Here is a 19,275-nt window from a genome sequence, read left to right on the forward strand (position 1 = left end):
AGCTGTACAGTCCCATTATTTTCAAACTGTGTCGTGCTGTTGCATCTGTATATTTACTCACCCTCATGCCATCCCAGATATGTATGACTTTCTGTCTTCTGCTGAACACAAATGAAGCTTTTTAGAAGAAGTTCTCAGTTCTTTTGGTCCTTTCAATGCAAGTGAATGGTGATCAGAACTTAGAAGGTACAAAAATCACAAATAAGCAGCATAAAAGTAATCCATACAACTCCAGTGGTTTAATCCATGTCTTCAGAAGAGATATGATAGGTGTGGGTGAGAAACAGATCAATATTTAAGATTTTATTTTTTACTTTAAATTCTCCTCCCTGCCCATTATGGGGCGATATTCTTATGCAAATCACCAAAAACAGAAGAAGAACTCTTAAGAGAGCAGAGTGCTTATGAATGTGAAAGTGGAGATTTATAGTAAAAAATGACTTAATTATTGATCTGTTTCTCACCGCTTCTCATTTACTTGCACTGAATGGACCAACAGTTCTTCTAAACATCTTAATTCATGTTCTGCAAAAGAAAGTCATACACATCTGGGATGGCATGAGGGTGAGGAAATGATCAAATATCCCTTTAACATTCACTTATTTTTACAACACATACAATGATGTCTTATGACAAAGTGAAAATCTTAGTGAATGCCGTATGTGATATAATGACATGGAGAGCTTAATTTTCAAGTAATTACATATATTGCATATTTTTGCTGTGATCTTGTTTTATTGTTATCATCTTCACCTCCAACCCCCGTTTGGGTGTGGACTGACTTGGACATGACATCCCGGGCTGAATATGAATCCCACTCCGGCCCTGGCTCAACATCACAATGTGAACATGACTTTCATTTTTCCAGCTGTCTGGTTTTGCTCGACCAGTCAAAACAAACCAAACGAATTAGTCCACGTTCATCCATGCACTCTGTACGGCCACGAAACTGAAGAAAATGGTTTAAGAACGATGCCCGATTAGCGAACAAATCGTTTTTTTTTTCGTTTTTTTTTCAGTGATTCATTTGAATGAATCAACCGAACCGATTCTCAAAGCATTTGTAAATCACTTGGCTGTTAGGGAGAAATTTGGGAGTAAACTACGAGGTTGATGGATTATTAATAGATGACATATATCGGAAGTGTAAATAACGTAATTAATCTTAAAAAATATATCTGTCAAAAACTTAATCAGGGTCTGAATTAGAGTGGCAAAATTAAACACAATTTATAGCCTTCCAAACAGCTAATCAAACTTAAAAACAAGATCATTTATTGATAACACAGTAATAACTTTTTAGCAAATAGTTCTTTAACTGAAACAAAGAAAAGAAGAAAACGTAACGGTATTCTAAGGGAACACTATCGAGTGATGACTGAAACGAACCGTCCGGACGAACCGATTCGTTCAAATGAATCCAGGTTCCCAACGCTTGGCAGCGACGCACGTAGGCACACACACACACTCACTCGTGTTCATTCTCCATCATTGAGCTGTGCTGAACGGAGCTGCTTCAATCCACATCTGGAATACACTGGCATCTGCTGAAATTTACTGTCATCTATTCATCAGGTAATTCATAATCATTTTCAATTTAATGAAGCTGCTGTCTTCAGTATATTTGGGCTGATGCAAGATAATAGGACGCGTGTGAGTTTATGAGCGTATTTTAAATTGCGTAAATTGTTGCGTATTGATGAAAACAACTGACATTTGTGCATATTCTGTATTTTAGATAAATGATTAGATAAACTATTAAATATATTTCATGTGATTTTATAAGTTTTGACAGCAAAGCGTTTAATCAACCGTAAAGTTTTGTTTACGGCAATTGCTATGATGAAAACAATAAAGCAAAAAGCAGTAACAAGAAGTAAAAAGCTGTGACTATATATGCAGTGTATGGATTTGAAAGATTGTCCTTGTCTCAAAACCCTACACAGAGCTGTCGCACTACACATTTCTGCCCATTGAAAATGCTGTTGATTTGGATCGCGTTTATAATGAACAAAAATGCTTCAAAGATTTACCATGGTAACCACAGTTTCTGACAAAATACTTACTATGTTTATTGACAGGCTGCTTAAATAAAACTGTGGTAACTTGGTACAGTATTAGCACCACTGTCATAAAAAAAAAAAAAAAAAAAAACCTTTATACTAATGAGAGAAAGACATAAAGAGACTATTCCCATAGACTATTAAGTGTCCCATGATATCATATTAATTTAATTAAAGGAATATTCTGGGTTCAGTACAAGTTAAGTTCAATTGACAGAATTTGTGGCATAATGTTGATTACCAAAAAATTAATTTTGAATTGCCCCTCAAGCAAATATGAAGATTACAGTGAGACACATACAATGGAAGTCAATGGGGCCAATTTTTGGAGGGTTTAAAGGCAGAAATATGAAGCTTATAATTATATAAAAGCACTTCCTTGTATTATTTCAGCTGTAAAGTTTAAATCATAATTTTTGTGGCAGATTAATAAATTACCGGGATAACAGGGTTACAGCGTTTAGTCGTTATGGTAAAATTGGCTCTAACTTTCCACAGATGTGGTTAGTAAGTGATTTTATCACACTAAAATCATATTAACACACATATTGTTTATATCTTGTGTCTATACTTTTGAAACAGTGAGTATTTGAACGTTTACAGATTGACCCCATTGACTTCCATTGTAAGTGTCTCACTGGAACACACATTTGTGCTTTTTTTTTTTAAGAAAAGGAGGGACGAGTCAAAATTAATTTTTGTGGTAATCAGTAATATGTAACAAATGCTGTTGATTGAGCTTAACTTTTAATATTCCTTTAAAAGAACAGTTTTATGCAAATGTTGACCAACTTTATTTTAAGAATGTTTATTTTTGATGGCTTTGAATTAGTTAATGTGAAGAAAAAAATTCCATATATTTTGTTCAAACTTTCATTTTCAGTCAGATGATGTACAGTATTTTATCATTATCATGATTGACTTTGACAGCTATGCTTGCTGAATGTGAAAGTTTATCATGAAATGCAGATTTTTTTTTTTTTTTTTTTTGTGGCTAAACTGGTTTCAAATCCACATGGTGTCTGTAAATGTCTCACATCTGACAGTATATGTAGTCAGTTGATCTTGTGTGTACAGTATGTAGATTTGATGTGTTTTTTTAAATGACGCGATGCAAGGTGCTACTGCTCATGAATGTGTCCCTCTTTATCAGGTCTGTCATCATGTTTCAGGATAAAGCGCAGCAGCGATGGACGTGCAGACGTTCTGAGTGACAGGTAAACTGCTTTTGATGGAAATGTCACATAAAATGTTAAGCAATCTGAGTCTTGTGACCTGAGACTCTTCACTATTTCCCTTCTCCAACAAACTTGAGAATCTCTCATTTTAATTTTGCATTGAAGTTTTCAAAATGAGCTATGATCAATATCACATACTCACTCAAGTGGCCATGATACCATATGAATAGTGGTCAATTGATATCTGATGTATTTAAAGGAAAGTTCATCCAAAAATGAAACTCCTTTTATCATTTACCCATCCACCAAACCTGTGTGCTGTGGAACACAAAAGCTCATGTTGCTCTTTTCCATACAACGAAACTGGATGGGGACTGAGACAGTTAAACTCCTATTTGCTCATTGTTTTGTTTGCCGTGGGACACAAAGGGAGTTTGCACCATAAAATGTTCATGAAAATAATCCATGCTGTCTGTGTGCTGTATCTTCTGTTGTGTGATTGCTTTGTGTGAGGAACAGATCCAGATTTAAGCCTTTATGCAGCGATCAATGAACCCATTCGCTATAACATTCAGATCCCGAACTGCACTCATTTAAATGTAGACTTTACAGTCATTTTGAATACTTTTATAATGCTATTTTTTTGTGTTACCCAAATGACACACTATACACTATGCACTTACAATATACACTATGCCCTCAGCCATGTAGTGTATACATTTTCAAAGTGTCGTATCATCCCAAGTGGAACACTTAACGTTTTTTTACTGCACAGATGCATTCACTGTTTAACAGTTCAAGGAAGTGATGTTTCAAGCGCATGCGATGTGCTGCTGCTAGCTTTAGCGTGTTAGCCAACCTCAGTTCAACACTTGTATCTCAAACAACGTACATATTCACACAGCTTGGGGTGATGGTAAAGCATTCAACAGTTGAACGGTTCAACTCACATTTGTAAGGTGCTGTCTTCACTGAGATTTCAATAGTTGCTACATTCTCACTTATTTAGAATTGTTTTATCAGACTAGCAGCATAGCCAGGTAACTCCGCCCCTTCCGCTACACGCGGCAAGCTAAGTGAAGTGTCCAACATTCCACACTCATAGTGCACTTCTTTTTGTTGCATTTTCAGTGTTAACAAACTACTCGCACTACTTGAACTATAAAAATTGGTGTAGAATAGTGTAAAAGTGTGTGGTTTGGGAAACACCAATTGTGACTGTACTTGTGTCTGCTTGTTATGTCTTTTTTATTGTTGTTTGGTTATCGTGTTGTTATATTATTGGTTAGGTTTAGGCGAAGGGGTGGGGTAATGTAAAAAAAAAACTTATTGTGTTTACATTTACGTACCTGCCTGTAACATGTTTTGTATGGTTTATAAGTGGTTAGACATTTTCATTTTTGGCTGAACTATTTCTACAAAACTTTATGAAACATCCTTTACACTATATTTACTCAAGGTTCCCTAAAGAACATTCAAACACATAAAATCTTTATTACTAGAATGCTTATTAACATGTTTATAATATTGAAAAGGCTATTGGGAGATGTTTGATCTCAAACACGGGGGAAGCAACACTTAATCAGACAAGCAGACATTATTCTCAGAATGGTCAAATATTGTCCAATTTAAAGTCCTGGCGGATATATCGGTTTTCACTAGTCATAACCCTGCATATCTATGGAATATGTACACGTGCTAGAGTTGAAGTCAGTGTGATTCATCTATTAGAGAGTGTTGTACATGAAGCACATGTTCACCAGCTGCAGCTCAAAGATGCACAAAAACGCCTTCATTAGTGCCCTGTGTTGACGCATGTGTGTACGTGTGTATTTTTGGCTAACGAATCAATTGAACAGTTCTCATGTGTGAATTTTAATTAATACCCTCTTTATTATCAATCTATCATTGTGAGCTGTCTTGTCAGTTTTCCAACTGCATCAGTGCACTTCCGAGACACTCGTTTCCATGAGGATGTTGATTTTTCACAGCAGTTCATGATTCATTATGTGTCACAGTTGTGATTTGCTGCCCTACTGATATACAGTCAGCAGCAGTTCTTGGTCCGTGCTCTCAGTGAATTCACAGTAATACAGTATGTGTCACATCTGTTTCCTTCAGGTTCGTTGTGTAGCACAGGCGCCCCCTGCTGAAGGCTGAGTGGCATGAGCACGTGCGGGAGGAAGGCTCTGACCCTGCTCAGCAGTGTGTTTGCAGTATGCAGTCTGGGGCTGCTGGGGATCGCCGTCAGCACTGACTACTGGCTGTACCTGGAGGAGGGCGTCATACTGCCGCTGAACCAGACCACTGACATACGCATGTCCATACACTCTGGCCTGTGGAGGGTCTGCTTCCTCACAGGTCAGTGTGTGTCATTGCATTAGATAGCAAAACATCAAAGCAAATGTCATCTGCATCTTTTAAAAACAGAAATTATCTTCGTTGTCACCAAAATAATGTCACAGTCAGAGTTGGGGAATTCTACCTTCAAAAGTGTAAGGTTACATTAACTAAGTTTCCATCCAAGGGTTTTTTTGTGACAAAAGGTGCAGCACATCAAAAATTTTACCGATATAGCTGATGGAAACGCAAATTATTGCTAAAATTTCACGTGTTGACATAATATTTTTCCGTTTCACTCTAGCGCATAAACTCTATGTCGATACTTCAAATGGCGCGAAACACTTTTTGTCGAGAAATTTGGCATTAACGCAAAAATGTAGTGTCACATGACAGAATTTACCCCAGTCGTTAGCCTGTGTTAATCATGACGACAAGGTATACATCCTTGAAAGCCAGTTTATTGAACGCGAAGCATTACTCGCCCTGTTATGGATTGATCTTAATGGCAAACCTGCAGAGATCTGATGCTGCAAACACATCAGCGTCATGACACTTCCAGGAGTGCCAACACAAATATCTTGTATCATGCACCTGTCATCAACAAGTGCACAGAGATCAAATGAATGGCCACTCTTTGCGATTAATTTAATCGCGGTAGTCATCCGTTTATTTAAGTTGCTTTTCCACACCATTCAAAATAATAGACGGCAGTCATGGAATTAGCCCATAATACAAAAAAACATATTTCACAATACTAGGAGAAAAGCATCAGTGCGCTTTTTTGGAACACTCAATTCTATAAAATTATTGTTTAGCTTACTTTTGAAAAAATGCCGGCAAAATTCTCTGTATTAAATAAATTACCAAACGAATAAAGCATTAAATTAAAAAAATTAATTACCAAATAAAAAAATTATATTGTTAGGCCTATATAATTGCCTTTTCTTTACACACACTTCAGTTAGCCTTGCCCTGTTCTGTAGATGAGAAAGTTTGGCTGAATGACATTCTCAGAATGTTCTACACTTTTTTCAAGACTATAAACAATCAGAACTATTTGTCCAATGCCGAGTTCACTCTCAGAAAATGAGCTTTTTTTTTTAAATGTTTAAATATTTTAAATCTAACCCTCTTTACCTCGGATCGCATTTGCTGAGCTTCTTCAGAAAATGTAAATTTAGCGTCATAATGCAAATGTATTGTAGATGATAATCAAATTCAGTTGGTCGTTAAAAGTTGCTGGACAAATATGCGGGTCATAATGCAGCTGTGATGGCAATGCTTTAGATGATTGTTCAAAATAGCCTATTGAATATCAGGAATGTATCATATATGTAAACCCTGATATTACACCACATCAATTTTTCTTTAATAGCTGTGCACACAGCATATACACATCAATGGATGGTCCTTACACTAAGACCAAAAGATTTCCTCACTACTTGGTGCAGGTTGCCAGCTTGAACAGGGCCATGAAGATTCGCTTTCGGGTCGGAACTAGTGGCAACCTGCGATAGGCGCAAAATCAGGACCAATATTACAGTCCTATAAGAAGGGCAACTGTTCCTTTTGATTGCAATTCCTTGTCTTCTGATTGCTTTTATTTGTGAAATTAAAATGACAGTAAGCTGGCTAATTTCAATGAATTGTCTCAATACTCTCCCCATTTTACCAAACAATTAGGGACATCTGGGAGGCGAAAGGTGCACAATTAGCGATATACACATTTCTGTATGGAAACGAGTTAATGGCAGATTTCTTTTGCGATAAACCAAAACTTATGCGACAAAGTGTTTTTTAGGCATGACGTCATCACACACACCATTTTTATCGATAAAAGGTCATTTGAATGGAAACAGGCAGAAGACGGCAAATTGCGCAAAAAATGTTTTATGCATTTTCACTTTGTCAATAACAAAACAGTGTGAAAAGTGGATGGAAACTAGGTTATTGTTGCTTTTCTCTTACAACAGAGTAACATTTTATGTTACATTGTTACCTTTCATTTAGGCTGTCTGTTTAACGTGCTAATTCAGGTTGTCAGAACTGTTTTAAGTGCTTAATACGGTTACGTTCACACAGTTCGGTTATTTACGGGTGTGACAATCGCATTCTCTAACCGAACTGACACCTGCAAATTTTCAGGTCTCACAACCGCATTCTCGGCAAACCCGAGTGGTGTGAACGGAACCGTATTGAACAACTAGTTGTCATGCCAGTGTTATGGTCATCACCATCTTTTAGTCACCGTCACTATGGTTACAGCTGTCAGAATACAGTTGTGACTTCGGTTGTTCCTTCATACAGACCGCATTCGAACAGCAACTGTATGCTGTTGTATGAACGGGACATTTCAATACTCACACCTGTAAGTAAATATGGCTGTCAATCCCAAACACTGACTGTGTGAATGTAGCCCATGTTTTTGAAAGTCTCAGTCAGCAGTGGGCAGTAAGCACAACTCTAGCTGTACAGGCCGACAAACCGACAACTGTTCATAAAGAGCTAAACATAGCAGTGTGCAGGGGTCTTGTCTTGACACAGTGTCTTAAAAATGTGGTGATGGCTAGAGACGCTGAAAACCATTGAGGTTTTTTGTTTTTTTTTTGCAGGAGAAAACTAATCAGTGTAAAGACGTCTTGTGTTGTGGGGAAAAGAGAGGTTTTCACTTGTAATTATTTGTAATTGTCAAGTTCCCCGATGTTTATATTCACACATTACATCATGAGACTTCGCTGTGGACGTTTCCTCCATGATGGTGTGAATCATGATGTCTGCGTGAACAGGGGTGAAACTCCCAGTGTAGAGCTTGTCTGCTTGTTGTGACTGAGCACCTTAATACACAATCTGTCCAGTTTATAGATATAATTTGAAGTTCATGTTCAAAATAAAGCATTTAATTCATGGGTGTCACAATTTTATGACCCTTGTATAGCATGAAGGGGAAAAAAGTAAATATCAGTCCATTTAGTGTACCATTCAACCTTGTTACCAAAATGATTGCAAGAAAAGTGATCAAACAAATATTTTTTCTTTAATGGGAAATCTTAGTTTAACATTAACTACGAAGAAACATATGATGCCAAACTAGCTCATCCATAATAAGTGAAAGCTTTATTTACCCTGACAAAAGTGGTAACCTGCAATTGTTAGCTCAGGGATCTATTCCTACTTGATCTAACCCAGAAAAATGACCTTTGTTGATGCAACCTAACTTGTCATGTTGCTTTAGTCAGAATAATTCAAATGTTTGACTTAAATACTGTTTATTTTTTTAGGTTACCTGACAAAACATTTTTACAGTGTTGTCTAAAGTCCCCATTATACTCACGTCGAAGTTCTTCGCTCAGAGCCAAAAGAAGCTTGAAACAGCTGAGCAACAACATATAATTTGTGAACATTCAGACACCGGCCAAGCTGCTGGGGGAGGCGTTTAGAGGAGCATTTAATTATGAGGACGCTCAAGACTGTGTGTAAAACATCAGCTAATTTGACATTAAAATGTATTATCAATTCAAATGACTTCATGCCTCATTCTATGAGCAGAATTCACACGAGATCAGTAAAAAAGGTGTATTAACTACTCGATTTAAAGTCATATATATGCAATAGTTAATGTGTAATTTGTTTGTTTACATTCTGAATTCATAGCTCTAATGTGGTAACACACTATACATAACCATAATATGTGGCGATTACATTCTGTTATTGTAATTTATGATGATATGGTGCATAAAAGAGAGTTAATGGGTAGAATATCTTTGGGCAGATGTTTGAATGGCTTTCGGCTGCAGGCAACACATGAGTGAAGCAGCATATCAAACAACAGAGTGAATGGGCACTAAAGAGTATTTGAGTAGATTTGATTCTCTTTGTAGATTTATTAAACCAAAAAATCGCAAGATATGTTCTTAAAAAATGTCTCCATGTGAACGTTCAAAATGACGTCACACCCATTCATTCTTCGATTTCGTATGAAGTATATCTGCAACCCTGTTACCTGTTCTGCCATACATATTTTTTTGTTATTTCTTTAATTCAATTTAATATATTTTATTTAATGTTTATTAAATGTTTATTGCTAGAATAATAAATACTGAAAATGAATCACACAGTCAGGGTTTTAGACTGAATTGAGATATGTACTTTTTTTTTTTTTTTGAGAATCTCAAACCCTATTTTGTACCCTATCATTAGAAAGTGCCTTATGTCACTATTCTAAATTTGTCTTCTGTAAACTGCCAGTCAGCTGAGTTCATTCCAGTAGACTTCACACAGTAAAAAGGGTTTATTGGTTTTCCGCCATTATTTCTGGCTTGTCAGGCATTCTGGACTGGTTACAGAGGTTTCCACCATATCCCGGAGTCTCTCATCTCCTCCCTTGACGTTGTCATGGCAGTAGTTGTTAGGGAGCAATGTTTCCTGGATGCGTTTCATGATGGGTTGTCTTCTGCTGTATTGAGAAGGTTTATCCATGTGAGGTTGGATGTCTTGTTATTTTTTAAATGACATGTTGAGCTCACACTCTTCTGAATTGTCAAACAAACACCTGCTGCGGCACAAACACACACACACTTCAGTCTCTGTAAAGGAATGCACTGTGTGTGTGAAGATGTGGGCGAGTGCTTGGACTGGGTTTGATCCAAATCCACCCTATTTACAGCCTGTAAAACTGAGCGTGACATGAGCAGATGTGAGCCGTCATTGCAGCTCTACAGGGATGGGCTTGTGGACTATGATTACACTTCTGCATTTAAACACCGAAAACGTTCTGAGGTCCAAGACTATTTCTGTTTTACTGTGAGAGTGTTGTGTTTCTGTGGGTGTTATAGTGTGTAAATGTGTTGTAGAAAGTGTGATGCTGACATCATGATCTGTAGGTCTCACTGTCACGACCACAGTCTGACAGCCCTCTCCTTTCTGTTGTCTGTTAATGTGTTGGCTTCTGTCTTGTGTTTGAGGGACAGGTGCAGACAATCAACATGACCAGCCTAAACGAGGAGGTGTGGTAAGGAGACCGCATGGTAGACAGAAAACACAACAGAGTGCATGTGCTCTCCTTACCACGCCTCCTCGTTTAGGCTTGTCATGTTGATTGTCTGCACCTGTCCCTCATGTGTGTTCCTCTATATATTGTGACTTCTTTCCTCTTGTCTCTGTTGAATCATTTTGTTAGTAAGTTTTTTTTGTTCCCGGTCGGTCCTAGCTATTTGTCTTTATTCTAGTTTGTGTTTTGGTTTGTTTTCTCTCCCCTGTGAGTGTTTTGTGTTGTCTGTTTTTCTGTTGTTTTAATAAAAATAATTTCTTTCACTCATTCCTGTGCTTGGGTCCTTCTTCCTGCTAACATACCGTGACACTCACTGCATGATGAAAGTGTCAATGTCAGCAGTGAATTCTCTGAGTAAATCTCTGAATTACACTCTCACTTTGTCTTTTCAGAAGCAAAGAAAAATACCAGATAACTTTAAAGGAATAGTTCACCCAAAAATGATCTCCTTTAATCACCCTATGTTATCCCAGATGTGTAAGACTATCTTTTATCTGCTGAATACAAGTTATGATTTTTAGAAGAATATTTTAGCTTTGTAGGTCCATACAGTGCAAGTGAATGGTGACCAGAACTCAGAAGTTCCCAAAAGCACTTAAAGTCAGCATAAAGGTAATCCATAAAACTCCAGTGGTTAAATCCATGTCTTCAGAAGTGATATGATAGGTGTGGGTGAGAAACAGATCAATATTTAAATCCTTGGCGCTCATGATTTCAAGCTCAATTACACTTCCTATAGTGCCATTTTGCATATGTCGAGCACTAGGAAGTGTAATCAAGCTTGAAATCATGATCGTGCCTAGAGACCGCAATGGCAAGATGTACAGTAAAAAAGGAGTTATATTTTGGTCTGTTTCTCACCCAAAACCAATTGGATCTCTTCTGAAGACATGGATTAAACCACTAGAGTTTTATGGGTTACCTTTATGTTGACTTCAAGTGCTTTTTGAAGCTTCAAAGTTTTCATCACCATTCACTTGCATTGTGAGGACCTACACAGCTGAAATATTCTTCTAAAAAAAATGTTTTGTGTTCAGAAGAAAGAAAGTCATAAACATCTGTGATGGCATGAGGGTGAGTAAATGATGAGAGAATTTTCATTTTTGGGTGAACTTTTCCATTAATATCTCTGTTGCCTCTACAAAAGCAATGAGAAAGTCTATGGGGCAAGGCAGTACATCAGGATTAACGTTAACAAGGCTGTCAATAAATTCAAATTTGAAATTAAATTAATATGATGCATCAATAAAGACATTTTAAGACAAGATAAATGTAGACTGAAACTTCTCGAGACCCCTGTATTCTATTGTTCTCTGTCCAGCTGTCTCTGAACACAAGAACGTGTCCTGTGTAGAAGTATAATTTTGTATTATCTGTTCTCGGTATGTGTGGTTTGGCGAGATCAGGTGCTGAGTCTGCTCTGACTTCCCCCTGCTGATTGTGAAATGAAATTAAAAAAAAGAAAAATATGAAGGTGGTACTTCAAGCTTGAATTGCTCCGATGGTAGGACAAATCCTTATTCTGTCATTTATATATGGCTCAGGAGGCAATTTTTTGTAATGCACTGTTTTTTATATAATTCACTGCAATAAATTAACTCATTAAATCGATAGCCCTAGTTGAAATACAAACTGTTTTGAAAGTATAGCTACACAACATTATACTGTATGTGTTAGCTTAAGATTAGTGTAATAAAAGTGCTTACTGAACTTGTCTTTGTAAAGTTATGCACAATTGTTCAACTCCAGTCATGACCATGTAAAGCAGTGGTGGAACTAGCGAAGCACAGACCTTTGTATTTGGTATCTGCAATGTTGCTCCCAAAAGCTACTCAAACTGCTACTCAAACGGGGATATTTATAAATTAAAATAATTAACTAAGCTCAAAACTTGCAACAAAGTCAAACTATCCAATTCTGAAAGCTTAAACAAATAGCTTATGTCAGAATGCAAGTGAATCTCCGAGCCGCCGGACAATCTGTGCTCAACAGTGTCAGTGGTGCTTTTACATTTCACACACTGTTAATCACGTACATCATCATTTCAAATATTGTCTGTTTGCTGCAAAGTCCCACCTATTTTAGAGCTCAACCAATCATCATTTATAGAAGCCAGGCTTCCAGGCAGGACAAAAATACACTGACTGAAAGCTCAATGTCCAGTAAACTATCAGATAAAGTTTCCAGTGCAAATAGTGCTCATGAAGCTCCTGTACACTCCCAGAAAACCAAGGCATGGGGTAAAAAAACGGGACCTAAAATGATCCTCTGGCCTCTCGTCCAATGAACATCGATCTTTTGCACACTTGATTTAAATGATACAGGTGTCTGCCATAGACTCCCATTGAAGCATGGCTTTTATGGTGCTCTATGGGCTGTGCGTCCACTGACTTTTATATTCATGTAGAGAAAAGTGGTTTGTGTTACTTGAACGACCAGCGCAATACAGTGATGATATAATGTCTGATATTTGAAACATTTATTAGATTAGAAAATATTCAAATTTAGATGATAGAATGATGTGTAATTGATTTATATTATTAGGACATAAATTAAACTCATCATTGCCGCATTTCTTATGGAATTTTAGAGGAAGCTGAGTAGTCTTACAGCAACTGCCACTAGTGTAAAGCTTGAAAAACTGTAACTTTTGCTGATTACATGGCTTTCTGGAATACTCATCTCTTATTGGTCAATAACGACATCCAGCAGTCAAATATTTCTGAATAATGAATGCACATCCTTGGATAATGTGATATTTCGCCGGGTATTCTGAATCAACTTTCTGACTTCTCATATCACTATGTGATCTCTAATAAGCTAATATAAAAAATTCTACTCAAACCAATTTCAGTTTGATGAAATAAACACCAACAGAACTCTGAACAGAACTGTTTTTAGAGATTCAGTGGTTTCTTCTCACAGAACAGCATGATTTCAACTCAAATCAATATTTTATGTAAATGTATTTATTTCATTGGTAAGTAACCATGTAATAAGCAGGATATTGTTCAGAAGTGTAAAATACATGACATTTTTTCTACAAATTAATTAATATAAGCACCTTTAACAGAAATACAAGTTCACATTTCTGCCTTGCCCCGTAGACTTCCATTGTTTGTTTTTACAATTCTGTCCATACAGCTTAATTTGCACTGATCCCGGAACTTTTCTTTGATTCTTCTGTTTGTCATATTGTTCTCCTTTGTTAAAGACCCCAGTAATCTCACATGTGTCTCCTCTAGAGTTTTAAATCTAAACAACGTCTCAGACATTCAGAGATCTACATTATAATTTCTCATAAAATTCTTCCAAGACCAAATGATCTGAGAAATGCTATATACATTAATTTGATCTGTACTCGATATACTGTAGCCTACTCTGCTCTACTGTGTGTCAACAGTTGCCTCATTTGTCTATATTATTTATTAATCCTTAGTAATTTTTTGGAGAAACATCCAAAATAAACCTGTTACTGTATGTAAATGAAACATAACTGAGAACTCAGTGAAGTCTCCTCTGGTCTCTCTCTCTGTGTCAGGTGAGGAGAGGGGCCGTTGTTTCACGATCGAGTATGTGATGCCCATGAGTGTTCAACTGACCAGTGAATCCACCATCAGTGTACTGAGTAAGTGATTTTACGCCTGTGAACAAAGATATGAGTCAAATCATTGTAAACACTCAAACAGTTCTGAAAAATCTTGGTTTCTTTATATTGTAACATCTGTAGTATATTAATATCCAGTTTAATCAAAAGAGACTGATTTGAAATGCTATTCATGGGCTGAACTTCATTAACAGTCACTAAAACATGGCACACAAATAGAGCTGTTCAGTTTGCTAGTCCTAAAACCTAGAAGACAGGTTTTCAAGCCATCATTTTGTAAAATACTTAGGTCTGTGGTTAATATTACTAGAAGAGATTTTCATGTTTTGTTTTAAAACATACATCTGTTGTACCTCAAACATGAATCAAGCACTAATTGCTGAACATTAGAAATTTCTAAAAATGTCTAAATAAGGACTACAGCAGTTGTCCGATTCATGCACATAATCTTACATCTTTATGGTAGTTGTAATCCTTATTTAGCAACGTACTGTATTAGCAATGTACAGTATTAGCAATATATTAGCAACTTAGAGTATTAGCAATGTACAGTACTAGCAACTTATGGCATTGTACAGTGTCAGCAATTTTCTGTACAGGATTAGCAATGGAAAGTATTAGCAAATTACAGTGTTAGCAATGTATAGTATTAGCAACTTATGGCATCATACAGTGTTAGCAATTAACTGCACAGTATTAGCAATGTACAGTATTAGCAACATAAAGTATTAGCTAGGGTGCATCTCAATCAGCTCCGTGGTTCATTAGTACAGTAGGCTATTAACAACTTAGAATATTAGCAAAATAAAGAATTAGCAACTTACAGTATTAGCTCATTAGAGTATTAGCAACTTACTGTATTTGCAATGCACAACGTACAGTATTAACAACTTAGCATATTAGCAACATAAAGAATTAGCAACTTACAGTATTATCTAGTATTAGCAACTTACTCTACTGGCAATGTACACAGTATTAACAACTTAGAATATTAGCAACATAAAGAATTAGCAACTTACAGTATTAGCTAGTTAGAGTATTAGCAACATACTGTATTAGCAATGTACAATGTACAGTATTAGCAATGTGCAGTATTAGCAAATTAGAATATTATCAAATTACAGTATTAGAAACATACAGTAGCAACATACAATATTACCAACTTGCGTCTGGTTGAAATTTTGGTTCCCCTTATTAAAAAAACAAACAAACACCCTTTTAAGCCATTTTAGTGTAAATACATAAATAATGACAACATAAATCAAATATCATCAAAAGGCTGAAAATATGAAGATCAATAAGTGTACATTTGAGTACATTATACAGTGAACCTTCTTGTTTATGTGAAGCAAACATAACTATTTTGTGTTTTCTGTATTATATAAAATCAAAAGCTCTTTTTCCCATTGTGATGTGTATTTTCAGAGATGATCCGCTCTGCGACACCGTTCCCGCTGGTCAGTTTGTTCTTCATGTTCATTGGTTTTGTGCTCAATAATATCGGACACATTCGGCCTCACCACACCATACTGGCCTTTGTCTCTGGAATCTTCTTCATCCTGTCAGGTATTCTTCCTCCTGGTTCATTCTAAGGTATGTGATGTTTTTCACGAGGGAGACTGATGTTTCTCCATCACTCAGGTCTGTCTCTGGTGGTGGGTTTGGTTCTCTACATCTCCAGTATCAATGATGAGATGTTGAACAGGACTAAGAGTAATGAGGCGTATTTCAGCTATAAGTACGGTTGGTCCTTTGCGTTTGCTGCCATCTCCTTCCTGCTCACTGAGGTAAACAGCTGTCTCTCTATCACCATAACTACTATAAATTTTGCCTTATGTTTCTTCATGTTTTTTCTAGGTGAAGTGAAATGCTTCATTCTTCTGTTTGTTTTTATTTTTCTCACACATTTCTGCAATTATTTGAGCCCAAACCTGTTAACATACAGATGCCATGATTATTGTCCATGGTGATTGAAGCATGTTACAGATACAGATGCTGATGATATTGCTTAGCTTGAAGTGAGCACCCCCCCCCCCCGGCTTACACTGTCTAATAACATCCTCATAATATTTGCATACTGAATTGAGTGATTTGTGATAACAAATGTGGTTTGCATGGTTTATTAATGAAAAATGAACCATAATTGGGTGATCTCAATCAATTTACTGTATCTCCCACTATTTATAACTGGGCACATTTGTGTTTACAACTTTCCTAATATTTGTATTGAACCCTTAACACTATTGTTAACCTTACCACTATTGTTTTTCTGCCCAAGCACTGGTGTTTCTTTTACGAAATGCACAAGTAGTTTTCCTCTGCTGTATGTTCAGAGTGCAGGTGTGATGTCTGTGTACCTGTTCATGAAGCGTTACACAGCAGAGGAGATGTATCAACCGCATCCAAGCTTTTACCGCCCGCGCCTCAGCAACTGCTCTGATCACTCGGGTCAGTTCCTACATCCCGATGCCTGGACACGCAGACGCAGCCCCTCAGACATATCCAGTAACGCCTCGCTGCAGATGAACGCCAGCTACCCCGCACTGCTCAAGTGCCCTGAATATGATCAGGTGTCTTCCTCGCCATGCTGAACAACAGGACGGGTGTACGGACAGATGGATGGACTGTAGTATGCTGTGGATGGATGGATGGATGGACAGTAGTATGCAGTAAATGGATGGATGGATGGATGAATGGACAGTAGTAAGCAATGGATGGATGGATGGATGGTAGTAAGCAATGATTAGGTGGCTGGATGAATGGATGGACGGACGGACGGATAGATGGATGGATAGACGGATGGCTGGACAGTAGTAAGCGATGGATGATAGATTGATTGGGATGGATAGACGGATGGATGGACAGTAGTAAGCGATGGATGATAGATTGATTGGGATGGATGGATGGATTGATGGACAGTAGTAAGCAATGATTAGGTGGATGGATAAATGGATGTATGGATGGATGGACAGTAGTATTCAGTGACAGGGTTCCCATGCGTCCTGGAAAACCTAAAATTTTGCAATGCACTTTTCCAATAATGGAAAAGTCATGGAAAATGAGAAAAAAAAATAAATGTCCTGGAAAATAATTATTTGTCCTGGAAAATATTTTAGTATATAAAACTGTTTGACTGTGTCAGTAACAAGGTAACAAACACTGTAATGATCTGGATTCAGGACAGGTGTCATATACAAATTTGTATCGTTTTGTCACTGCTGGTGGCTGCACATTGTAAAACAACATCAGCTGTTTACTGTCATTAACGAAGCCCTGTCATGTTCATTTTCTGCTCATCTTCTGTCATCTCTGCTTTGCTCTGACTAAATAGTTTAAGTAAGTGTTAGGGTTAGGTATTGAAATATGATGTATTCATCCCAACATTGGTGTAGTGTTAATTACAAAAACATTTAAGTTGTAAACTTTAGACAATAGCCCTATTTGGACAGTAATTGCTTCTCAGGGTGACATCTGTAAAAGTACATTTATTCACGGTGGAGGACTGAGTTTGTAAGTGTGATCCTACAAACAAGTAAATTTGCTTCTCGCATGGTCAGTCGCTAGTAATATTTGTAGGTCTAGTTGACCGCTAGCTGTGGATGATATTTCAGTTGCGTTTGTAAGGCGATAGCAGAGGAAAATTCCTCTGTCCACTAACTGCGTCCTGTGAATTTTGTGCAAATACATTTTCAAATATAGGCTATGCAAATATATTTGGAATTACGCTAAAGTGTAAATACGGAGTGCTTTGTTCATGCTATCGTTCCTCACACACTGAGATGAGAGCGCTTCATCTCAGTTATGCACATCTCTCTAAAGCACACACACAGGCATGCATACACAAGCGTGTATACCATGTACAGTATAGTATGGAAAATGTGAAAAATATTGGGAAAAAGTTTACGCCGTGTCTGTTTTGCCTTTTTCTTCTATGTAAGAACCCCCCTCTCTCTGTGGTGGAGCAGCTATGTAAATTTATTAATGTGAATGCTTTCCAACATTTCTCTGATACAAACCTCCATTGTATTAAATATACACATGCACATTACCGTGCGTCTTGTCAAATAGTAACCATATGGTTGGCAGAGGTCAAAAAAGCATTTCCAAAAAGGCTTTTGAATTGACTCCTGCTTTTAAATTCAGAGATGCGGATTCGGATGGAAATTAAATTACAACACGACCAGTGCTGGGCGGATTACTTGTGAATTGTTATCAGGTACCGATTATATATGACATGACAAAAAATGCAATCAGTAATTGTAATCTTGTATTCAAGATTGTAATCAGTAATTAATCAGTAATTAATCTTGTAGATTAAATTTTTTTGGTAATCTAATCCAATTACATTTGGATTACTTTCAACCGATAAATTCAGATAAAATTATTGTAAATGTAAAATTATTAAGGACGTTTTCATATTTTCAGTTTTTCCCCAGTGATGCTTATAGAGGTCTAGCCCTCCACCAATGACACAAATATGTTTGAGTTTAACAGGCATTTCTTATTGGAGTTTCTAAAATTATGGACAGGTTCCCAGGGCACGTTACACGTGGTCATGCAATTTCGCCATTTTACAAAAGCCATCCACGTGTGGTAAGAGATCAGATCAGTTATATTTGTGTATCAACATCATAAAAACATCTCAAAGTTAACACTACACCAAAAGTGTATTCATACCCATTTGTGAAGCCGACTACAAAAGCAAGTTTAGAAACTACAACCCCAATTCCGAAAAAGTTGGGACAGTATGAAAAATGCTAATAAAAACAAAAATGAGGAATTTGTAAATTATATTCACCCTTTGCTATATTGAAAGCTCTACAACTACACATTATATGATGTTTTACCTTATGAATTTCACTGTTATTTTTAAATTTACAGTCATTTCAAATCAAATGATTGCAACATGCCTCAAAAAATGTTGAGACAGTCAAGTGTTTACCACTGTAAAACATCACCATTTCTTCTAATAACACTTAAGCATTTATGCACTGAAGACACACGTTTGTTAAGTTTAGAAAGTGGAATTTTCCCCAT

General features: G+C 36.9%; 1 protein-coding gene across 1 annotated transcript; it reads left to right on the forward strand.

The window, feature by feature from the left end:
• The first annotated feature begins 1,486 nt into the window (after nt 1-1,486).
• On the forward strand, nt 1,487-18,924 carry LOC127450399 (voltage-dependent calcium channel gamma-5 subunit-like). The gene is made up of 7 exons (XM_051714487.1): nt 1,487-1,575; nt 3,217-3,280; nt 5,363-5,602; nt 14,173-14,259; nt 15,664-15,804; nt 15,880-16,025; nt 16,572-18,924. Exons 3-7 carry the CDS (start codon nt 5,407-5,409, stop codon nt 16,827-16,829), a joined length of 828 nt encoding a protein of 275 aa, XP_051570447.1. The 5' UTR covers nt 1,487-1,575; nt 3,217-3,280; nt 5,363-5,406; the 3' UTR covers nt 16,830-18,924.
• Nucleotides 18,925-19,275: the final 351 nt, after the last annotated feature.

This window comes from Myxocyprinus asiaticus, chromosome 13 (genome assembly GCF_019703515.2).
Source record: "Myxocyprinus asiaticus isolate MX2 ecotype Aquarium Trade chromosome 13, UBuf_Myxa_2, whole genome shotgun sequence".
Taxonomy (NCBI): Eukaryota; Metazoa; Chordata; class Actinopteri; order Cypriniformes; family Catostomidae; genus Myxocyprinus; species Myxocyprinus asiaticus.